Source organism: Podarcis muralis, chromosome 2, assembly GCF_964188315.1.
Source record: "Podarcis muralis chromosome 2, rPodMur119.hap1.1, whole genome shotgun sequence".
NCBI classification, from domain to species: Eukaryota; Metazoa; Chordata; class Lepidosauria; order Squamata; family Lacertidae; genus Podarcis; species Podarcis muralis.
In genome coordinates, this window is record NC_135656.1 from 103,756,489 (window position 1) to 103,775,078 (window position 18,590).

The 18,590-nt window shown below is 45.8% G+C and overlaps 1 protein-coding gene across 1 annotated transcript; it reads right to left on the reverse strand.

Annotated features, from left to right (window-relative positions):
• Nucleotides 1-6: 6 nt before the first annotated feature.
• SLC25A20 (solute carrier family 25 member 20) lies at nucleotides 7-17,426 on the reverse strand. The gene is made up of 9 exons (XM_028719619.2): nucleotides 17,189-17,426; nucleotides 11,649-11,741; nucleotides 10,059-10,186; nucleotides 7,613-7,703; nucleotides 5,549-5,666; nucleotides 4,857-4,929; nucleotides 3,746-3,855; nucleotides 1,986-2,110; nucleotides 7-1,888 (listed from the first exon to the last, which is right to left on the reverse strand). The coding sequence occupies exons 1-9, from the start codon at nucleotides 17,303-17,305 to the stop codon at nucleotides 1,826-1,828; spliced, it is 918 nt and encodes a 305-aa protein (XP_028575452.2). The 5' UTR covers nucleotides 17,306-17,426; the 3' UTR covers nucleotides 7-1,825.
• Between the last annotated feature and the right edge of the window lie 1,164 nt (nucleotides 17,427-18,590).

The following is an 18,590-nucleotide window of genomic DNA, read 5'->3' on the forward strand; positions in this document are numbered from 1 at the left end:
TCATGAAACTATGCACATGATCTTTATTTTTTTAAGGGAGCAGTTACTTTTTCAAAAGCTCATAGGCAGCTTGTGCAGGCTTAATTATCTTACTTTGGTAGAGGAGTATATTCCAGAGAGAGGATTTCTCTTTGGAATGCCTCAAATATACAAGACACAGTGAGAAATGAGCAGAACCGACTGACAGCCAGACAGCCAATTTTTAGTTAAAGCAGGATCTCAACTGTCTTGAGGGAGACCTTCAGTCCCAGCAGAGTTAAAGTTCAATTTGTGTGTTTAACAACAGATTCTCAGAGACAGCAACAAATACAAAACTATACACCAAGAGAACATGAGCAGCCTTTTGGGGTTCCCTGGAGAAGCTAGTACAGGATTCGCATTCCAAAAGAATCTCAGCCCTTAGAACAAGACTCTGGCTCTCAAGATGGCACAGGCTATTTTAAAATAGCCTGGCTGATGTCTATGAAAAGGAAGACAAGTCTCTGCCGATGGTGTAGTAACTCCAAAACGGAAAGTAAACAAGAACACCAAGACCAAATTCTGGCTGAGACTCAGCAAATGTATAGTCCTGAACAGGATAATTTTATCCCACTGAAACACTTTACAGACCAATAGTCCTGCCTTTACTGCCTGAGCATGGGAGGTGCTTCTGCTAAAACACACCAGGCATGCAATAAAGTCCTCTTGAGGAAAACCGGCAGTGGAAACAGTCACTCTGAAGTTGTCCTATTTCAGGCTCTTTCAACTTCCAGTTTTAAAACCTCTCTTGACTTTGAAACCACCACAATACAAGCACAGGTACCACATGTACCAGAATTCATCATTTGGCACCTCAGATATAACCATGAGGTTGGCACTTGTGAAGCTGGTATCCCCAGTTACCAGAAAGCACCTATTGAAAGAGTATTTTAGGGGGAAAGGGGGCACCTTTGTTTCTGTGCTGACCACACTTTCTAGCCAACTGTGACAGGATCTCTGAAGAAACCTGGAGGTTACTCCCTTACACCTGTAATTTATCAGTTTGAGTTTATTAGACATTAATACAAGATTCTGCAGCTCTGTTAATTTTATATCTGTTGCGTCCAGTTCTTGAGCTTTCAGTGTGTGAACTAGTTCAAACCAGCATGCCGCGCCACAGTGTGGGTCATACACCTCAAGGTAACAAACAAGAGACTTAAAACCAGTACCTGCCATGACTGAGTAATGTACAAGCCCCACTGAAGTTTTTGGGACTGCTGAAATAACATCTGTGTTCATGTGCAAGTCTCATTCATTTCCATGCTGCTTACACAAAACTGTAGTGGCAGACTGTGTAGTGTCTGTAAACCAAAGCTAAACAATCTTCTTACGTGCTTGCATGCACTTAAGTGTGAAGTTTATCCTGAGAATTAAATGCACAGTGGCTAGATCTCCAACCCAACCCTCCACCTAGTACTATGGCCACCATCCATGCAGTTCTTTACTAAGATTAAAAAATGGGAAATTAAAATATTCCTTCTTTATTTCCAAAAGAGGCAAATAAGAAGAAATTTGACACCTATTAATAGCAGTAAGGTTTTCTACGAGCAGCTTGACCCCTATGGTAACTTTGGGTTCAGAAGGCAGGTTTGCATCTCAAACTCCCAACGGGGATGAGAATTGGCTCGAGATTCCGAATGGCAACAACAGCCTCCTCCAGAGGGAGCGAGTAAGGCAAAAACCGGTTATTAAAAAAATAAGTCATTTATACAGCTTATTTTGCTTCATCGTTCCATTTTGCTCTTCTAATGCGATTGCCTCCTTCCTCTTGTCCTCAGGTTCCCTTAGGACCACGTCCTTCCGGTCTTCACAGACTTGGGGCGAGCCAGTTAAAGAACTTCATGGCGACTTCAAAACCAAGGAAGCAGGCCTGGAGGAAAACACACAAGAAATGAATGAAATGATCCAAATGGAAACAGGGCTAAAAAAAAATCTACCATCTGTCGATGAGCCCACTGTTCACTTACTGCGTTGGCTGGGAAAGCCCTGATCATCACAGCGGTAAATCCCTTGTACAGTGACGCCACTCCTTCCTCTCGAATCAGCTCCCGCAAAACGTCTCTGAAGCCATTGGGATACTTTCCCGGAGGAGCTGTTGAGAAAGGTAAAAGCATGCAAGTTATGGTTTAAGTCATCTCATGAGCCCCAGTCACTGAGAAGCCCTGGCCTGCTAAGGCAGCCTTGTGCTCCCCCTTCCTCCCTGTTTGCCCAGCAATCACTCTCCCTCCTTTCTGCACACCCTCAAATGATAACTACCGCTATGGGAGCACATTTTCTGCAGTTATAAGTACTGCGTGGAGTTGAGGGTTAGGGAACCTGGCTCCTCCAGCACGGCCAGGAATGGCGGAAGCTGTAGTCCAGCAACAACTCAACATCTACAGGTCCCCATCTCTAGTTAGAGACCGTGATGCGAGCAACAATGTCCCTTGCCTTCTGGGGTGGGGAGAAAGGGAGCTGTTCCTTGAAAGCAGCCTTGAAATTAACCACTTGCCACTCACTCAAGGGCGAGTAACTTGCCAGATCCACTGTACAAGCCACACTGTGGCGAAGAGGCTCAGGCAGGCAAAACTTTCAGAACTTGAATGGCTTGTTGAGAAGGCAAGGCATGGCTGTGGTGAAGATGCTGAACCAGCTTTACAAAGGAGTCCAGGAACGTTCTGGCCCGCTTCCCACCTGTCCCAGTGACCAGTGGTGTAGCGTGGGTTGTCAGCACCCGGGGCAAGGCAAGTAATTCGCGCCCCCCAGATGTTGCGCCCGGTGCGACCGGCCCCCCTGCACCCCCCACGCTACGCCACTGCCAGTGACTAACCCAATCTAATGAGAAATCATTAGAGGCATACCAATGGCCTGAAAATACCAACTTCCTTTATCAAACATGGATGGGGAAACTTGCATGATGCAACACTACAACCCCCAGAAACCACACTGGCTGGGGCTGATGGGAGCTGTAGTCCCCAAAGTGCCACAGGTTCCCCTCTCTTTGGATCCCTGCTCTTTGTTTGTCGGCAATTATATTCCCCACAGCTGACCAGGCAAGCAGCTATTTGCCTCACCAGAAAGCCAGCATAAAAGTTTCCTCTGGAAAAAACTTAACAGAAAGCCTCGAGGAGGCTGCAAAATGGGACCATACCCCATTTTGGTTCCAATTCCCATAGTGAATAGAGTTGCAGCTGCAAAGCCAACAATTAGGAGGGGAGAAGAGTGAGAATTTGTGCCGCACCAGCAACCCAATGGCCACAATGGGAAAGGGCAGTCACTGCACAGCGAAGAAAGATGCAAATATCTCATCAAGCTCCGGATTAAACCAGAGAGTGTGGCACGGGCTGTTGCCCAGGAATGATGCTCAGAGGAACTCACTGAAGAAGACAATGTGCAAATGAAACCTGAAAGAGCTAATCCTTCAATGTGCATTCTCTTCCTAAGAATATTGTGGAACTACAGTGGAACTCAGGGCGGGGAGAGCCATGGATAGTGTTAGCCGCACCTCCATGTTTTCTCTAATTACTCTAAGGTGAAATTAGCAATGAGTCACTCAAGATGCACGCAATTTTACTGAGCGCTCATTGTTCCAATTTGGTTTCCCTGCTTCATTCTCAGGCAGCCACCTCCCAAAAACAATTCTGACAGGGGGAACGACTGGATCTCTTTGAATCATGCATTTCAAAAGGTAATGGAAGACAAAATCTCCCAAGAGCCCACCTTTAGGTTAGAGACCAAGCTGACTCACCTGTCTGGAAACGAGACTTCAACACATCTGGAGGGATCGCAACAGCCCAGTTAAAAATCCCTGCCATGCCACCTGCAAACAGAATCCTGGGTACACTGAGGTCACGGACACTGCAGAGAAGATTAAAAAGAGGGAGGAAGAACGAGAGAGAGAGAGAGAGAGAGAGAGAGAGAGAGAGAGAGATTCTTCAGTGTCCTCCATCACCAATTACTTCTGTTGTGAATGGTCACAAGGTGCTTATTCTGCATAAATTTAAGCTTTATCTGCATTGGCACAGACCATGCTTTCTTTCTTTTTTTTCTTTTTTTGCATTTTATCATTATTTGACACTACTGTTCACAGGGTGGTGGTTGTTCTATGTTTCCGCATTCCGAGGGCAACATTTCACATATCTGTAACCCATGAAAGTGCAAACCGTAGACTTCAGGGTTCCACAAGACCTACTTTTCTTTTCAGTTTCTATTTATGAAGACCACAACTTCTTGGGACCAGAAATGCAACAGACACCAAGGCAGAGGGGACAGGCGGCGGGGAGGTTGGCACAGTGCAAGGGCACCAGCAGGGCCAATTTGGACTTTTCCGTTGGTGCAACTGCACCGCACCAGGCTCCCCACTACCTCACCCCCTGTAGTATCACAGCTCTGCTCCACCCAGCAAGCTGCTTTTGTTGTTGAGCTCCTGCAGCGCACTGAAAAAAGGAAAACTTTCCTGCTACAACTCAGGTCAGAGAAAGACGTTCTGTCATAATTATTATGTGGATTCCTGCACTCTGCCCCTGTGTCATACTACAAGGCACATACAACGACGAAGCCACTTAGGCTTACTTTACAATAAAGTTTACTGTAACAGAACATGTTAAGGGTTTTGATCACTTCAAATCCTTTACAGAAATGTAATCTTCTTTTTAGTAGTAGTGCATTTTTTTAAAAAAAATGGTTTTCCTTGTAAACAAATGCAACAAAACTAAAGGACACATAACCAAGTATTTGAGCATTTCCCTGGAAACACGTGCCACTGGTGTTTTTGATAATTAAGAACACAAGATTATCCTTACTCAGCAGCAGGAAGAATTTCTTAGATGTACTGGTGGGAAACGTAGGCTTTTACTCACCTCTGCCCTTCAGGTGTCAAAATATATTTAAGCCACTCATAGGTCATGAAGTACATCCCACTGGCTGGAACATCTGGTAAAACAAACGCAAATTCAGACTTAGAGAAACCAGAGGCGCAACCGGGGCCTGACTTGCAAGGAACATTCTCAAAGGAGGGAAATGGCACAGAACATTCCGCCAGGCCCCAGAGCAGAACAAAGTGGGCTTGACTCCTTGATTGAGACAGGGGCAGAGCTGGGGAGAAGGGGCGGGCGGGGGGGGGAGAGGATGGAAAGACAATATCATCTGTGATTATAAATCAGATTATAAACCAGACAGAGGGCCTTCTCGGTAGTGGCGCCCGCCCTGTGGAACGCCCTCCTATTAGTTGTCGAGGAAATAGACATCTGAAAACTTCAGGGAAGTTTTTAATATTTAATGCTGCATTGTTTTTAACACTTGATTGGAAGCTGCCCAGAATGGCTGGGGAAACTCAGTCAGATGGGTGGGTATAAATAATAAATTTTATTATTATTATTTATTATTATTATTATTATTATTACTTACAAAAGGAGCCATTCGGTGCCAACCACCCCCTCCCCCTTTAAAAATCTAGCTACTTTTATTATTATTTTAACAAAACTTTAAGGGGAAAAATAACATTGACGACATTCCACAAATGGGGCTTTAGGGGCACTTGACCAGCAATTACCTCTCATGAGGGTGAGCACCGTTCCTTTGTAAACACCTCGAATGCCAGCCTCACGATAAAGCTGTTTGGCACAGTCCATAGGGCCTCCATATTTAATTTCACCAGAGGCTGCCTGGATCTAAGGGAATTAAAGAACGATTTTCTCATCAGCTATAACTACACGGTTGTACAAACGCCCCTAAGTCTAGAACTCCTCAAAGGCAGCTCTGCAAATTTGATTCCTCCCTCAGACATCGACTGTGAGATATGAGCCGCAGGATGTCAAGTGATGATTGCGCACCAAAGTGGCGGAAATTGAAATCCACTTGATATACGGTAAATATTTATTGCATATATTTATTCCATAGGCCATCACAATTGCCTAAAAATACACAAACAGGAAGGATAAGACAAAGTCAGAATGAAAATCAACTTCAAAATTTATTGTGGTCGCTCTTAATTTTAGCTTGCTCAAATTAACGAGTCGCTTCTGCAAGCCTGGTGTGAACATTCCGTTCAAAAATTCACACTCAGATTGAAACTGAACAAACTAGCAGCTGCTCTGCCTTTATCCTTCTTCCCCTTCCAGCTCTTTAACATCTAATTTCCTTACCTAGTCCAAAAGGAGCCTGCAAAAACTTCCGTAAAGCATATCATTCATAACAGTAATCAAATGCAACATTTAGTGACTTCGCCTTGTGGGTAGTCAAGCTGTAAACGGATGTATACTTGGAAATAAACCGGCAGGCTGTTTATATGGGGAATGAGAAATGAACCTGCGCATTCAATATGTTCAGATAACCACAGGCTGGATAACGGGCGTGTTACTATGGGGAGCTTTCAATAAGGTCTGGAGGTCCAAGGCTCTTGGGAAGCCAAGAGCAGATATGCCTGGTGTGAGCTATCCCTATTTCCCTCCCTGATCCAGGGAAACTGATCTTGGGAAAAGGGGAAGAGACTATTCTGGTCTACAAGATAGGGCCCATCAGAAGTGAGAAGCCCTCTGGAGAGAGTTACTTGACAGCCAGGGCACCACAGGCCCCTGACCGTTGCCTCTCCAAGAAGAGAGTTCAGATGTAAGATACCGTATTTTTTGCTCTATAAGACTCACTTTTTCCGTCCTAAAAAGTAAGGGGAAATGTATGTGCGTCTTATGGAGCAAATGCAGGCTGTACAGCTATCCCAGAAGCCAGAACAGCAAGAGGGATTGCTGCTTTCACTGCGCAGCGATCCCTCTTGCTGTTCTGGCTTCTGAGATTCAGAATATTTTTTTTCTTCTTTTCCTCCTCCAAAAACTAGGTGCGTCTTGTGGTCTGGTGCGTCTTATAGAGCGAAAAATACGGTAATTTCACAGCGAGGAACTGCAGCAGGGGGGAAGGGGGCTGTAATAAGGTTGAAAAAGCACTGTCACTGACACAGAGGAGGTTGTGTCTTTAAGAAAGGCCGCAGGCCAAAGCTGAAGCCTGAGGACCAAGGAGAGAATTACATATCAGTGTCAAATAGGACAGCAGTAGGTATAGGACCCCTGCAAATACTGTAACAGGCCCGTCAACCCTATTGGGAGAACACTGTCCTAACCAGTTCAGCGTAAACATACTAGGAACCTCCTGCAAGCTAATGCAGGATGCACAAGCCTCTGGCCAGATGACTGGACCTCTGTTCTGCCCATTGCCATCCTCCAGCTCCTGCAGTCGTCACCACACCCCACTTGTAGCACTCATATGAGCAGTATCATTAAGAAAACATTGCTGTTAGGAATGTGATGTGCCAATGGTTAGTAGTTAGAGGCGGGGCATCGTTTCCTGGCAATTTTAGCATCCTCTCTCGTTCATATCCATACACACTTCCGCACATATGTCTTTTTACACACACACACAGAGATATGCTTAGCCAAGTGGACTGGGGGACATCCAAAACATTTAGAAAACTTTATATTTACATGGTGTCCTTTTAACCTCAGACTGAAGGCTAGAGGAGGACACCCAGTGATAAGAAGGAAATATAAGGATGCAAAGTTTTTGCTAGGGCGCAATTGCCAGACTAGCTTCCTGGAAAGGTTGGGTGGCTTCCTGAAGCCCCTCTTACCTGTAAAAGGCACTTGATTCTCTCTCCCGGAGCCATGATTACGGTGGTGAACACCCCAGAAAGCATGCCTGCAGCAAAAAGCTGGGGATATCTGCATAGGGATGAAAGGACATTAATCATGCAATATGCATTTTCCTAAACACAGAGTCAGGAAGAGATGTAGTGACTCCCAATGTGGATGATTTTTTAAAGTGAATTAGACCAGTTAATGGGGGTGAAGGCTAATAAATTCATTAATCAGACTACTGGTCATTATGGCTATATTTAACCTCCAGGATTAGCGTCAGTAGGCCTCTGAATATCAGTTGCTGGGGGTCAGAAGTGGGAGAGGGCTATTGTGCTCATCTCCTGCCTGTGTGTGTCCCAGAGACATCTGCTTGGCCACTGGTCAGCCACCTGTAGGGTTCTTGAGTCCTTACTAGGCCTTGCCATGCCACCATATTTAATCAACAACTGCTCAGCAGCGCGTCATTTTAGACTCTGTTCTTTCAAAGCCCCTTCCATTTCCAGAACAAAAGAACTAAAAATGCCAGCCAACTATTAAAAATACCTGTGCATATTATCAGGGCTGTTCCCTGTCAACGTTAAAAATTCCAATTACGTGCCAAGAAAACCAACATTCTGAGCAAAATGTAATCATGCAATTAAATGATAATTTCGTCGTCTTTATTTCCCCCCCAATTTACATCTCACCAGGTGCTTCAGAAAGAACCTCAGAGCAGCTAACAACAATTTTAAAAATAACAAAAGCCAATTAAAAATATAAAGGCAGCATGAGCAGTCATTACAGAACCATAGTAGCAGCAGATTCAGATAGATAGCTACAAATTTGGAACAATCTTTGCATATTCCCCCACTTTCCCGCAGGGGTGGGGGAGCCTCAGGCCTCGTGCAGGCCTCAGTCCAGCCCTTGGGACTCTATCACGGTCACATCTTCTCTCTCAAGATCACATACAGTGGTACCTCAGGTTAAGAACTTAATTCGTTCTGGAGGCCCGTTCTTAACCTGAAGCACCGCTTTAGCTAATGGGGCCTCCCACTGCTGCTGCACCGCTGTGTGATTTCTGTTCTCATCATGAAGCAAAGTTCTTAACCTGAGGTACTGTTTCTGGGATAGCGGAGTCCGTAACCTGAAGCAGGGTATAAATAAATATGGGCGGGGTATAAATAAATAAATTATTATTATTATTATTAGGGTGGGGTTCAGTCCTGCAGGGAATGTGCTAGTGAAGGAGACCTCTTTCCCCCACCCCTGTGTGTCCACTATGAAGAAGAAGAAGAGTTTGGACTTGATATCCCGCTTTATCACTACCCAAAGGAGTCTCAAAGCGGCTCACAATCTCCTTTCCCTTCCTCTCCCACAACAAACACTCTGTGAGGTGAGCGGGGCTGAGAGACTTCAAAGAAGTGTGACTGGCCCAAGGTCACCCAGCAGCTGCATGTGGAGGAGTGGGGACGCGAACCCGGTTCACCAGATTACGAGACCACCGCTCTTAACCACTACACCACACTGGCTCCCCAGAAGGCAAGAACCTCCTGCCTACCTATCACCTGATATCATCACGACACCAGAGGAGTAATAGGTGGGCGGCTGCACCCAGCTGTTAAAGCTGGCCCATGGGAAGCAGGGGGAGATAAAAGATCTGGCCCACCAGGCCCAAAAGGTTCCCCACCCCTGGACTGGACAAACTCATGGAGGAGAAAATTTACCAATGGCTACAAGCCATGATGTTACCTCCAGGGTCAAATGATCCTGTGTCAGAAGACCAGTCGTTGGGGAACGACTATAGGGGAGGGCAACTGCCCTCACATCCTGCTTGTGGGTTTACCATGGTCATCTGACAGACCACTGTGGGAAACAGGTGCTGGACCAGGTGGGCCTTTAGCAGGGCTGTTCTTACGTAAGTCTGCAAAGAGCTGAGGTATGAGACAAATTCTGGGAATCCAGCATGATCCGGATGCACTTAGCTATTTGGAGAACTGAGGGCGTACCAGAAAGATGTGTACGTCGTGGGAAGGTCGGGTTATGTACATCACCAAGTGTAGGCTCAGTGAAACAGTCGTCTCGGCATATAAATGGGGTTTATGTGCTCAGGCCCACTATTACGAGGAGGTGTTACGAGCCTGCCATTATGTAACACACACCACACTAATCTCAAATATAATCCTTCCTAAATAGATGCAAGTTTTGCCTGGGAAGGAAACTATGCAGCAACAGCCCACACAGTGTCTGTTTTCAGCCGGTGCAATCAATCCCACGCTTCCAGGAGCCTTAAAGCTTGCCAGATTTATTCATTTTGCAAAAAAAAACCCCTATGTATATTTATAACGGGGAGGGAAAAAATAACACGGTTCTTGGCTGCAGTGGCGGAATGTGCAATTTTATACGTCACAGTAGCCTGGAATGCCTCGACAGCCTGTTGCTAGATTATCGGAAGTCACTCACGTCAGAACGTCATCGGGTGTCCTCTGCTGGAGTTTTTTCCCCAAGCCAAATCCAAAGAAACACACAGCAAACATGGGGGTCACACCAACAATCGGAGCTGCCATCCCTTTGTACAAACCACGGGCTCCCTGCAAGACACAGCAAGGCAGTGGATTACTTTAGCTTTTCTGCAGCCCTTCACAGGGGATGCTATTTCAACATCGGATATCAGCGGCTGACCCTATTCAAGAGAGCACAAGTAGCTGCTGGGTTATTGTGAAGGGACGCCGAATTTATCTGCAGCCATACTTTCTTAAGAAATGTGTCAGAGGCTCTGTTCACACATCATGGTAAGACATAAACCATGGCTTATCATGCATGAGCCGATTGCATCTGCTTTGTCCTGGGCTGAACAAACCGCACTATATCTGAGCCAGGGGTGGTGGTTCCTTTCACTCAAACAAATCACAATGGTGACCTAAGAACAAGGTTTGGCAGAAACAACTTCTCCCATTCCCAGTCTTAATCAGAACTTGGCATTCCCATCTTAACAAGGATTTGAAACAGATTAAGAGGGAATCTAGTTGGCATTAATCACGGCTAGAGGTGGTGCAGATGTAACATTCAACCACTCTTAAAGAGGACAGGGGAAAAGAAGGGGAAATTTACCGCAGAAATTGGAAGAGGGAAGAGGAGGAAGTAGAGCAGGGAGCTATAGATTTCAGAACTATAATTAATAACAATCCAGTAATGGAAGGGTTACGATATTCTTCCCTATTTTCTTCAAGGTAAAGGAATGGCAATAGGATCCTGGGATATCATCCAGAAAGCCCCTAAAAGCACTGGTATAAATTACACATAAATAACCACACATGGCTACAGAAAAACCATTATGTGTACACAGATTGTACATGTGTTGAATGTAGCAGCCATATTCACACATCAAATAAACCATGGTTTATCATGATGTGCACCAGCTGCAGTGAGCTTTAGATTTCTGCCCTCCTCCTTCCACCTTCTGTGTTGCTGGAAAGAAGCATTCAGGAGCATTTATTTTCACTTTTAGTAAGCCATTACTTCCCATTCCAGCCGAACCTGGGATTGTAGATGGACACGACTGTTTCAAAACAAGCCAAATCCATAGGTTATGAAGCTGGTTGGTTTAATCAAACCAGAGTTAGCATAATCCATGATCCCCGGTTTGGACAAAAAGGGGAAGTTGTGTTTTACCAAAAGCAAAATCCTTGTTCCAGTCCCAGAAGACAAGGGGAGCAGGGAGGAGCCTAAGGGTCACTATGGGTTGGGCACAACACAAGAAACCTTATCATGAAGTGCAAACCAGGCCACTGTGCAAACAGGCCCCAAATGTCAGGTATCGCATCTTCACAATTATATGTGCTTAGGAGTTGGACAATTACCTTTTACCTTTACAGTATAGCTAACTAGTTCTCCTGTCAAAAATAATTTCCCGCTGAGTCACTTGAGCATGAGTCATTTGGTCTGATAACCCAAGAAGCTCTCCATCTTCAGCAAGACAGCATTCTGACACAATTTGATTTGGAGAAACAAGTGATGTTTCTGACAGGCATCACAACTGAACTGACACAATACCTCGGCGACGAGAGTCTTTCTGAAGCAGTCAAAGGTCCCAGAGTAGAGTGCAGGCTGCCCAGGCAAAGGTTTCGGTTGAGTCTGTAGCCTGACCTGCAAAAGAAGTTGAAGGGGGGAGGGAATGCAATGAATGCAAACATTCTCTCTTATTACTGGACCCTTTTTATTAGGAAATTGGTTTCTAATAGAGACGGCTAGCCACCCACCCAAAGCTCTGGTTCCCTCAGGCACCTTTCTCCTAACCCATCATAAGCCCCTTGTGTTTTCTGTCTTCAAATCCACCCCTTACCTGATGAAATAGAGTGCTGTGTAATGGGATTGAGGGGTGGGCAGGCCTAATAAATTGGGACTGACAGGCATTCGGCTAATTATACAGTGGTACCTCGCAAGACGGAAAACTTGCAAGATGAAAGGGTTTTTTGTTTTTTGAGTTGCTTCGCAAGACGATTTTCCCTATGGGCTTGCTTTGCAAGACGGAAACGTCTTGCAAGTTTGTTTCCTTTTTCTTAACACCGTTAATACAGTTGCGACTTGACTTCGAGGAGCAACTCATAGCACGCGGCGTGGTAGCCTTTTTTGAGGTTTTTGAAGACTTTGGTGATTTTTGAAGCTTTTCCAAAACTTTTCCGACACCGTGCTTCGCAAGACGAAAAAAATCGCAAGACGACAAAACTCGCGGAACGAATTCATCTCGTCTTGCGAGGCACCACTGTACGGCTGAATATGAGCTGCAGAGAGAACGTACAAAATAAGCCAAAGAGACAGCCTTCCTCTGTCAAGGTTGGGCCGGAGCCTAAGGGCAGGATCTCCCGAAACTCAGACCTGGGAGATTAAGGATTCATGTAGATTTATTTCTGGATGAGGCGGCTAACATGTTCTGTATTACTGAGATCTAAGGTGGTGAGCTGGGAGGAGATGATCTCTCTCAGCTGTGCTCACTTGGGCAGTATTGAACTAATACCAAAACAGGCTCAATGGTCAGTGAGAACCTAGTCCTCTCTAGGACTCCCATCCCTCTCACTCAGCTTCCTGTCAAGATGAGTGCCAGCTTTGAATGCCTGATGTTGGGTAATCAGGGCAGATTAGGATTTCCACTGATGTACCAACAATCACTACAGGTTCAGAGTCCCCCAGCCTGACCTGATGCGGGTTAGTGCTGAGAACCCTAGGAAGGTTAATCATCATCATCATTATCATCAGTGCTTTTTTCTGGGGGTACACGTACCTCTAAACATTTTGTGAATCTAAGTTTGGCCTCACTGAGGGGCAGTACTTCAATTTGAGTAGGAAAATGAGAGTACCGCTAAACATTTTTTTAAGGAAAAAAAGCACCGATAATAATAATTTTATTATTTATACCCTGCCCATCTGGCTGAGTTTCCTCAGGTTGTCATGGGCAAGCTTGACATCCTCGTCCAGGCTGCCTTAACTTGGTTTTTGGAATCCCCACAATGCTTTCTGTTCCTTGCAACCACTGTAAGAAATTAGCTCATTAAAATGCCCGACTACGGTGGAACCTCGGGCGGAGGCACGTCCGCAACCTGCAACATTCGCATCTTGAAGTGCCGCGTCTGCACAGGCGCGATTTGGCACTTCTGTGCATGCGGTGAAACCCAGAAGTAACCCGTTCCAGTACTTCTGGGTTTCCCGTGGTCTGCAACCCGAAAACACATAACCTGAAGCGGCTCCTCCACTGGTCACAGGTATGACTGTACTTTTGACAATATTTGACCCGTCTGTTGAAATGAAACCCCCCAGAGAAAAACTGCTTTAGAAAACAAGAGCTGAGGTTTTACACTTTCACTGGCCAACCGCATTGGGGGTCCTGAGACTCATCCGCCACCCACCTGACGAGGTTATATCGGGCAAATTCCAGTGCTACTATTGATCACTACTCTTAGCAAAAGGACTTGCAGCTCAATGCTTTGATTGCAAAAGGCCCCACGTTTAATCCTCGGCAACTTTGGGTAGGGCTGGAGAAAAACTCGTGCCAGAAAAGCAATTAATTAAGAAGCCTGCAAATGCACTGATAAAACAGCATATTAAGATTCTGCAAACCCAGTTATCAATGCTAATAAACCAGGAAGTTGAGTGGAAAATAAAATTGATAAAACAGAAAAGCTTTGAATTTGCTAACCAGAGAAATTAAAGGTGTGGCAATTAAAGAAGAAGCAAGGTCTAATTTACTTAAAAGACCACTGTAAACAGTTAAAATCTTTGGCAGGGATGTAAGGACACTTGTAATGTGGAATTGCTTTAATGATAATTATGGTTATATAATAGCTAGATAAGGGTAAAAGATGCAGTAAACTTAATCTTAAAAAAGGAACCTATGGAGGGAGGGAAGGTGATCGAAGGGTTCAAAAGAACTCAGTATTTTAATGTTTAATATGTACAAAAAATGTTTTTAAAAAACTTAATATTTTCTTTTTGACAGAAAGAGAAAGACTCATGCCAGAAACCCTGGACAGCTGCTACCAATGGTCTGATTCAGTATTATGAAGCTTCCTTTGTATTAAAACTATTGATTTTGCCTGGGCTAGGGCAATGTATCAGTTCAGTTCAGTGTTTAAGTTCAGTTCTGGGGTACAAGAACTCTTCCACTGGTCACATTCGTCTCAATTCTGTGTGTGACCAAGCCAGCGTACAAAGGGCAAGTCCTCCACTCTCCTTTTGATAGCTGCCCTGTTTAAAACAGTATGCTAGAATCTCCTGGTCTAATGATTAGCAGGAGGAGGCATACAAAGGCAAAGTCCATTGTCCTTGGTTTCACAAGGATCAAGAACTTCCAACGCATCCGATTAAGACATAAGATACATTGGAAACGGGACTATAAAAAACAGGATTAAAGAGGCTTCATCCAGGTTGCAAACCGGCGAGGAGGAGAGAGAGAACATTATAAACTGGTAGATGGGAAGGCACCGTGACACTGCAAGCAGAAATATTTTGCTGTTAGCACAAATCTGGACTAAAAAAAAGCTGGAAAAACCCATGCACACATTTGCTTTGTGCACACAGGTCATGGGGAAAGATGCCAGGAAGCTATGGAGTGCAAAGCCTGAAAATCCTACTTATTAACCACTCATACATTTATCTCCTCTAGAGACCTCAAGGCTGTATGTGCAGCTCTTCCCTGCCCTATCCATTGTATCTTCACAACAATTAGGCAAGGTTGTATGGCTGAATGGGGATTTGAACCTGGGTCTCTCCAGGTTTAAGGTAAAGGTAAAGGGACTCCTTCACCTGACCAAACTGCGGGAGGCAGTGGAAGACAGGAGTGCCTGTCATGCTCTGGTCCATGGGGTCACGAAGAGTCGGACATAACTAAACAACAACAAAGGGACTCCTGAGAATTAGGTACAGTCGTGAACGACTCTCATCTCGCTTTATTGGCCGAGGGAGCTGGCATACAGCTTCCGGGTCATGTGGCCAGCACGACTAAGCCGCTTCTGGCGAACCAGAGCAGCACACAGAAAGGCCGTTTACCTTTCCGCCGGAGCAGTACCTATTTATCTACTTGCACTTTGACGTGCTTTCGAACTGCTAGGTTGGCAGGAACTAGGACCGAGCAACAGGAGCTCACCCCATCACGGGGATTTGAACTGCTGACCTTCTGATCAGCAAGCCCTAGGCTCTGTGGTTTGACCCACAGTGCCACCCGTGTCCCTCCAGGTTTAATCCTGCACAAACCAATATATTACTCTTCAGCTGCCCTCTCCCAGTTTCTGTGATCTTACCAAGCATTACCCATATACTTTCAAAACCTATTTTCACAGCTGTAAGGGTTAGAACTTTGCTTTTAAAAAGAAAAGCGAACTAAAATTCTTAGAAGATGCTGCATTCAGTACCCTGTACCAAATTCTTCTCTAGTGTAGAAATCCCAAGGTCTTGCAAAATGACTGGCAACAAATATCTTTATCAAGATTGGCCTCCCTAATGCTTCTCCTCCCAAGGCAGGCCACAGTATAACCCATGACCACATTTCAAAGAACAGGTATATCTTGTTCTACCTCCATGGTTTGTAAAATAACTAGGAGGACCAAGCTGAAAGATTCTGTGACCCAAAGCAATTTCGCCATATGCCCCATGCACCCAGGCTACATGGTTAAGAGACCTCTAGTGCAATGCTATGTTGAGCCATGCAAAACAATTGGTAGGATATTTTTTACTAATTTTTATTGATCTGCCATAAAGTTATGTACACACTAACACATAAACATGTGAACAGAAACAGAACCACACACACAGATTCAGTGTGTGTGTGTGTGTGTGTGTGTGTATTAATAGATAGCAAAGTTTTCAAGATGTGTGTGTATAACCCAACCACGTAACTTCTGGTGTTGCTGTTGCCAGTTCACAGTGGCAGTGTTCAGCAGTATTATTATTATCTATTGAATCTGTATACTGCTCTTTATCCAAATATTACAACATAAAAAGACAAGATAGGAATACAAAACGCACAATAAAAACCCATGCTGTATCTGCTGGGAAGTAAGGGCCCATGAATTCATTGGAACTTACTCCCAGGTCATTGGGGGGGAAACTGCAGCCTAAATGAGGGAGGAAGAAAATTAACTATGAATATGGACCAGAGATCTTACCACTGGTATTTTACTGGTTGCCATTTTTATCGCTTTTTATGACTCAGGCTTTCACAACGTTGCCACCCGCCCTATCACAAATAACCAGCTTGCAAAATTACAACTGGCATGTAGACAAGGCCCTACCTGCGTGCAATTAAGCTGGCACTCCTAGCAGAGGCCAAGATGCATTTTCCCTCCCCCTTACAAAGGGAACAGCAACACAAACATTTCCACTGCAGTTCCCAACACCACCAATGCTCCATTGCTCTTCTAACACTTTATTAACTTTAGGAAACGTCAGAAGCATCAGCAGCTCATACTGTCCATGTTGCTTTCACAACTTTTTATTTAGGTACTTTTGCATTTTAGTTACTAAACGCACGAGTTTTGTAAGCCGCTTAGAGGACTTGATTGGTGGTACAAAAAGTTGTCATACATTTAAAAAATAAATATTGCATTGCGAGGAGGCGAGCCCGAAAGCCACCACATTGCAACTTCCAACATTCCCCTAAGAACTCCCTGTGGCATCAGTGCAGGGCGCTTTGCAGAAACAGCAAAGTTCAAAACTCCTTTAAGGGATCGCTGTGTCCGCGATGCATGCTGGGAGTTGCTTCCAAGTCTTCCCCCCTTCTGCTTCGCGCGATACATGGCGGGGGGTGGAGTTTTTTTGAGCCCGCGCCATTCGAAATGCTATTCATCCTTGGGGTGGGGGTGCAATACCGGGGGTGGTAGTCCAAGGACCAGACTATCCGAGCCTTTCTCAAACTTGCATCCCTAGATAGATTTTTTAATGGACTACAACTCCCATCATTCCCAGCCAGGACGGCCAGCGGCAAAGGATGATGGGAGTTGTAGTTCAAGGGCAGCGGGATTCCCCCTCCCTCGCGAGCCTCAACCCGCGCGGTGCGCCCTGGGGCTTGTAGTCCCCAGGTCCCTCTCCTTCGCCCCGCTCCTCACCTTGATGGTGTCCAGCGGGTGCCCCACGAAGACCAAGCAGACGCCCCCGAAGCCGCCTGCGAAGAAGTTCTTCAGGGGACTGATGGGCGCCTGGGAGGGCCCCTTCTTCTCCGCCATGGCTGCTCCGGAGGCGAGGTCGCCTGTCCTGCCCCGTCCTGCCCTGCCTCTTGCTTAACTACTCCGAGCGACCTTTACCCTCCTTTTCCCTCCCGCAGCCCGTCCGGACTCAGAGCACAGAGAGAAGCCTCCGGCGCGCCTAGAGAGGCCGCAACTGTTCCGGCTTCCGTCGCCAGCAGCAGCAGCAGCAGTTGAACGTAGAGATAGCAAATGTAGAGTAGGCGCACTCCCCGCCCCCTTCCCAACTTACTGGCGTTGTTTTGAACGATCCTGTATTTTGTAGAACTGCCATAGAGTTCAGTAGGATTACTACTACAGTGGTACCTCGGGTTACATACGCTTCAGGTTACATACGCTTCAGGTTACAGAATCCGCTAACCCAGAAATAGTACCTCAGGTTAAGAACTTTGCTTCAGGATGAGAACAGAAATCGTGCAGCGGCGGGGCGGCAGCAGCAGGAGGCCCCATTAGCTAAAGCGGTGCTTCAGGTTAAGAACAGTTTCAGGTTAAGAACGGACCTCCAGAACGAATTAAGTACTTAACCCGAGGTACCAATGTATACACTATGCGGGTGGCGCTGTGGATTAAACCACAAAGCCTAGGACTTGCCAATCAGAAGGTCAGTGGTTCAAATCCCCTCAATGGGGCGAGCTCCCGTTGCTCGGTCCCTGCTCCTGCCAACCTAGCAGTTCAAAAGCAAGTCAAAGTGCAAGTAGATAAATAGGTACAGCTCTGGCGGGAAGGTAAACGGCGTTTCCATGCGCTGCTCTGGTTCTCCAGAAGCGGCTTAGTCATGCTGGTCACATGGCCCGGAAGCTGTACGCCGGCTCCCTCAGCCGATAAAGCGAGATGAGCGCCGCAACCCCAGAGTTGGTCACGACTGGACCTAATGGTCAGGGGTCCCTTTACCTTTACCTTTATCGTGTATAGAAGTGGCTGGGCGCAATTCTCACGAATCACTCTGCCTCCGTCCTTAGCCTTCTCCTCCCACTCCCTGCACAACCACACACCACAATATGAAAATAATAACAGACAACTTTGCAGGGAGGCTTGACATAACCCTTTCACTCCCAGCTCCAGCCCCACTTCCCACAGTTTAAAATGTGGAGACAGTAACATCTGACAACATTACAGAGTTGTAAAACATATCAGTTTTGTCACTCCTCCAATTTTGGGGAAAGGCCGTTGTGGTTCGGGACTTATCCACACTTAAATTTCCTCCGCATTTTCCCTAGGACAGTGCACGTTTTAAAACTCCATATCCAAGTGCTTTTCTTCTTCGTTT

Bases quoted from the DNA above. Each gene is read 5' to 3' on its own strand.
- SLC25A20 (XM_028719619.2), bottom strand. From the start codon at position 17,305: ATGGCGGAGAAGAAGGGGCCCTCCCAGGCGCCCATCAGTCCCCTGAAG. The intron at 7,704-10,058 runs GTGAGTGACTTC...ATCCCTATGCAG, and splicing joins ACACCCGATGACGTTCTGAC to ATATCCCCAGCTTTTTGCTG. The intron at 5,667-7,612 runs GTAAGAGGGGCT...TAATTCCCTTAG, and splicing joins GAATCAAGTGCCTTTTACAG to ATCCAGGCAGCCTCTGGTGA.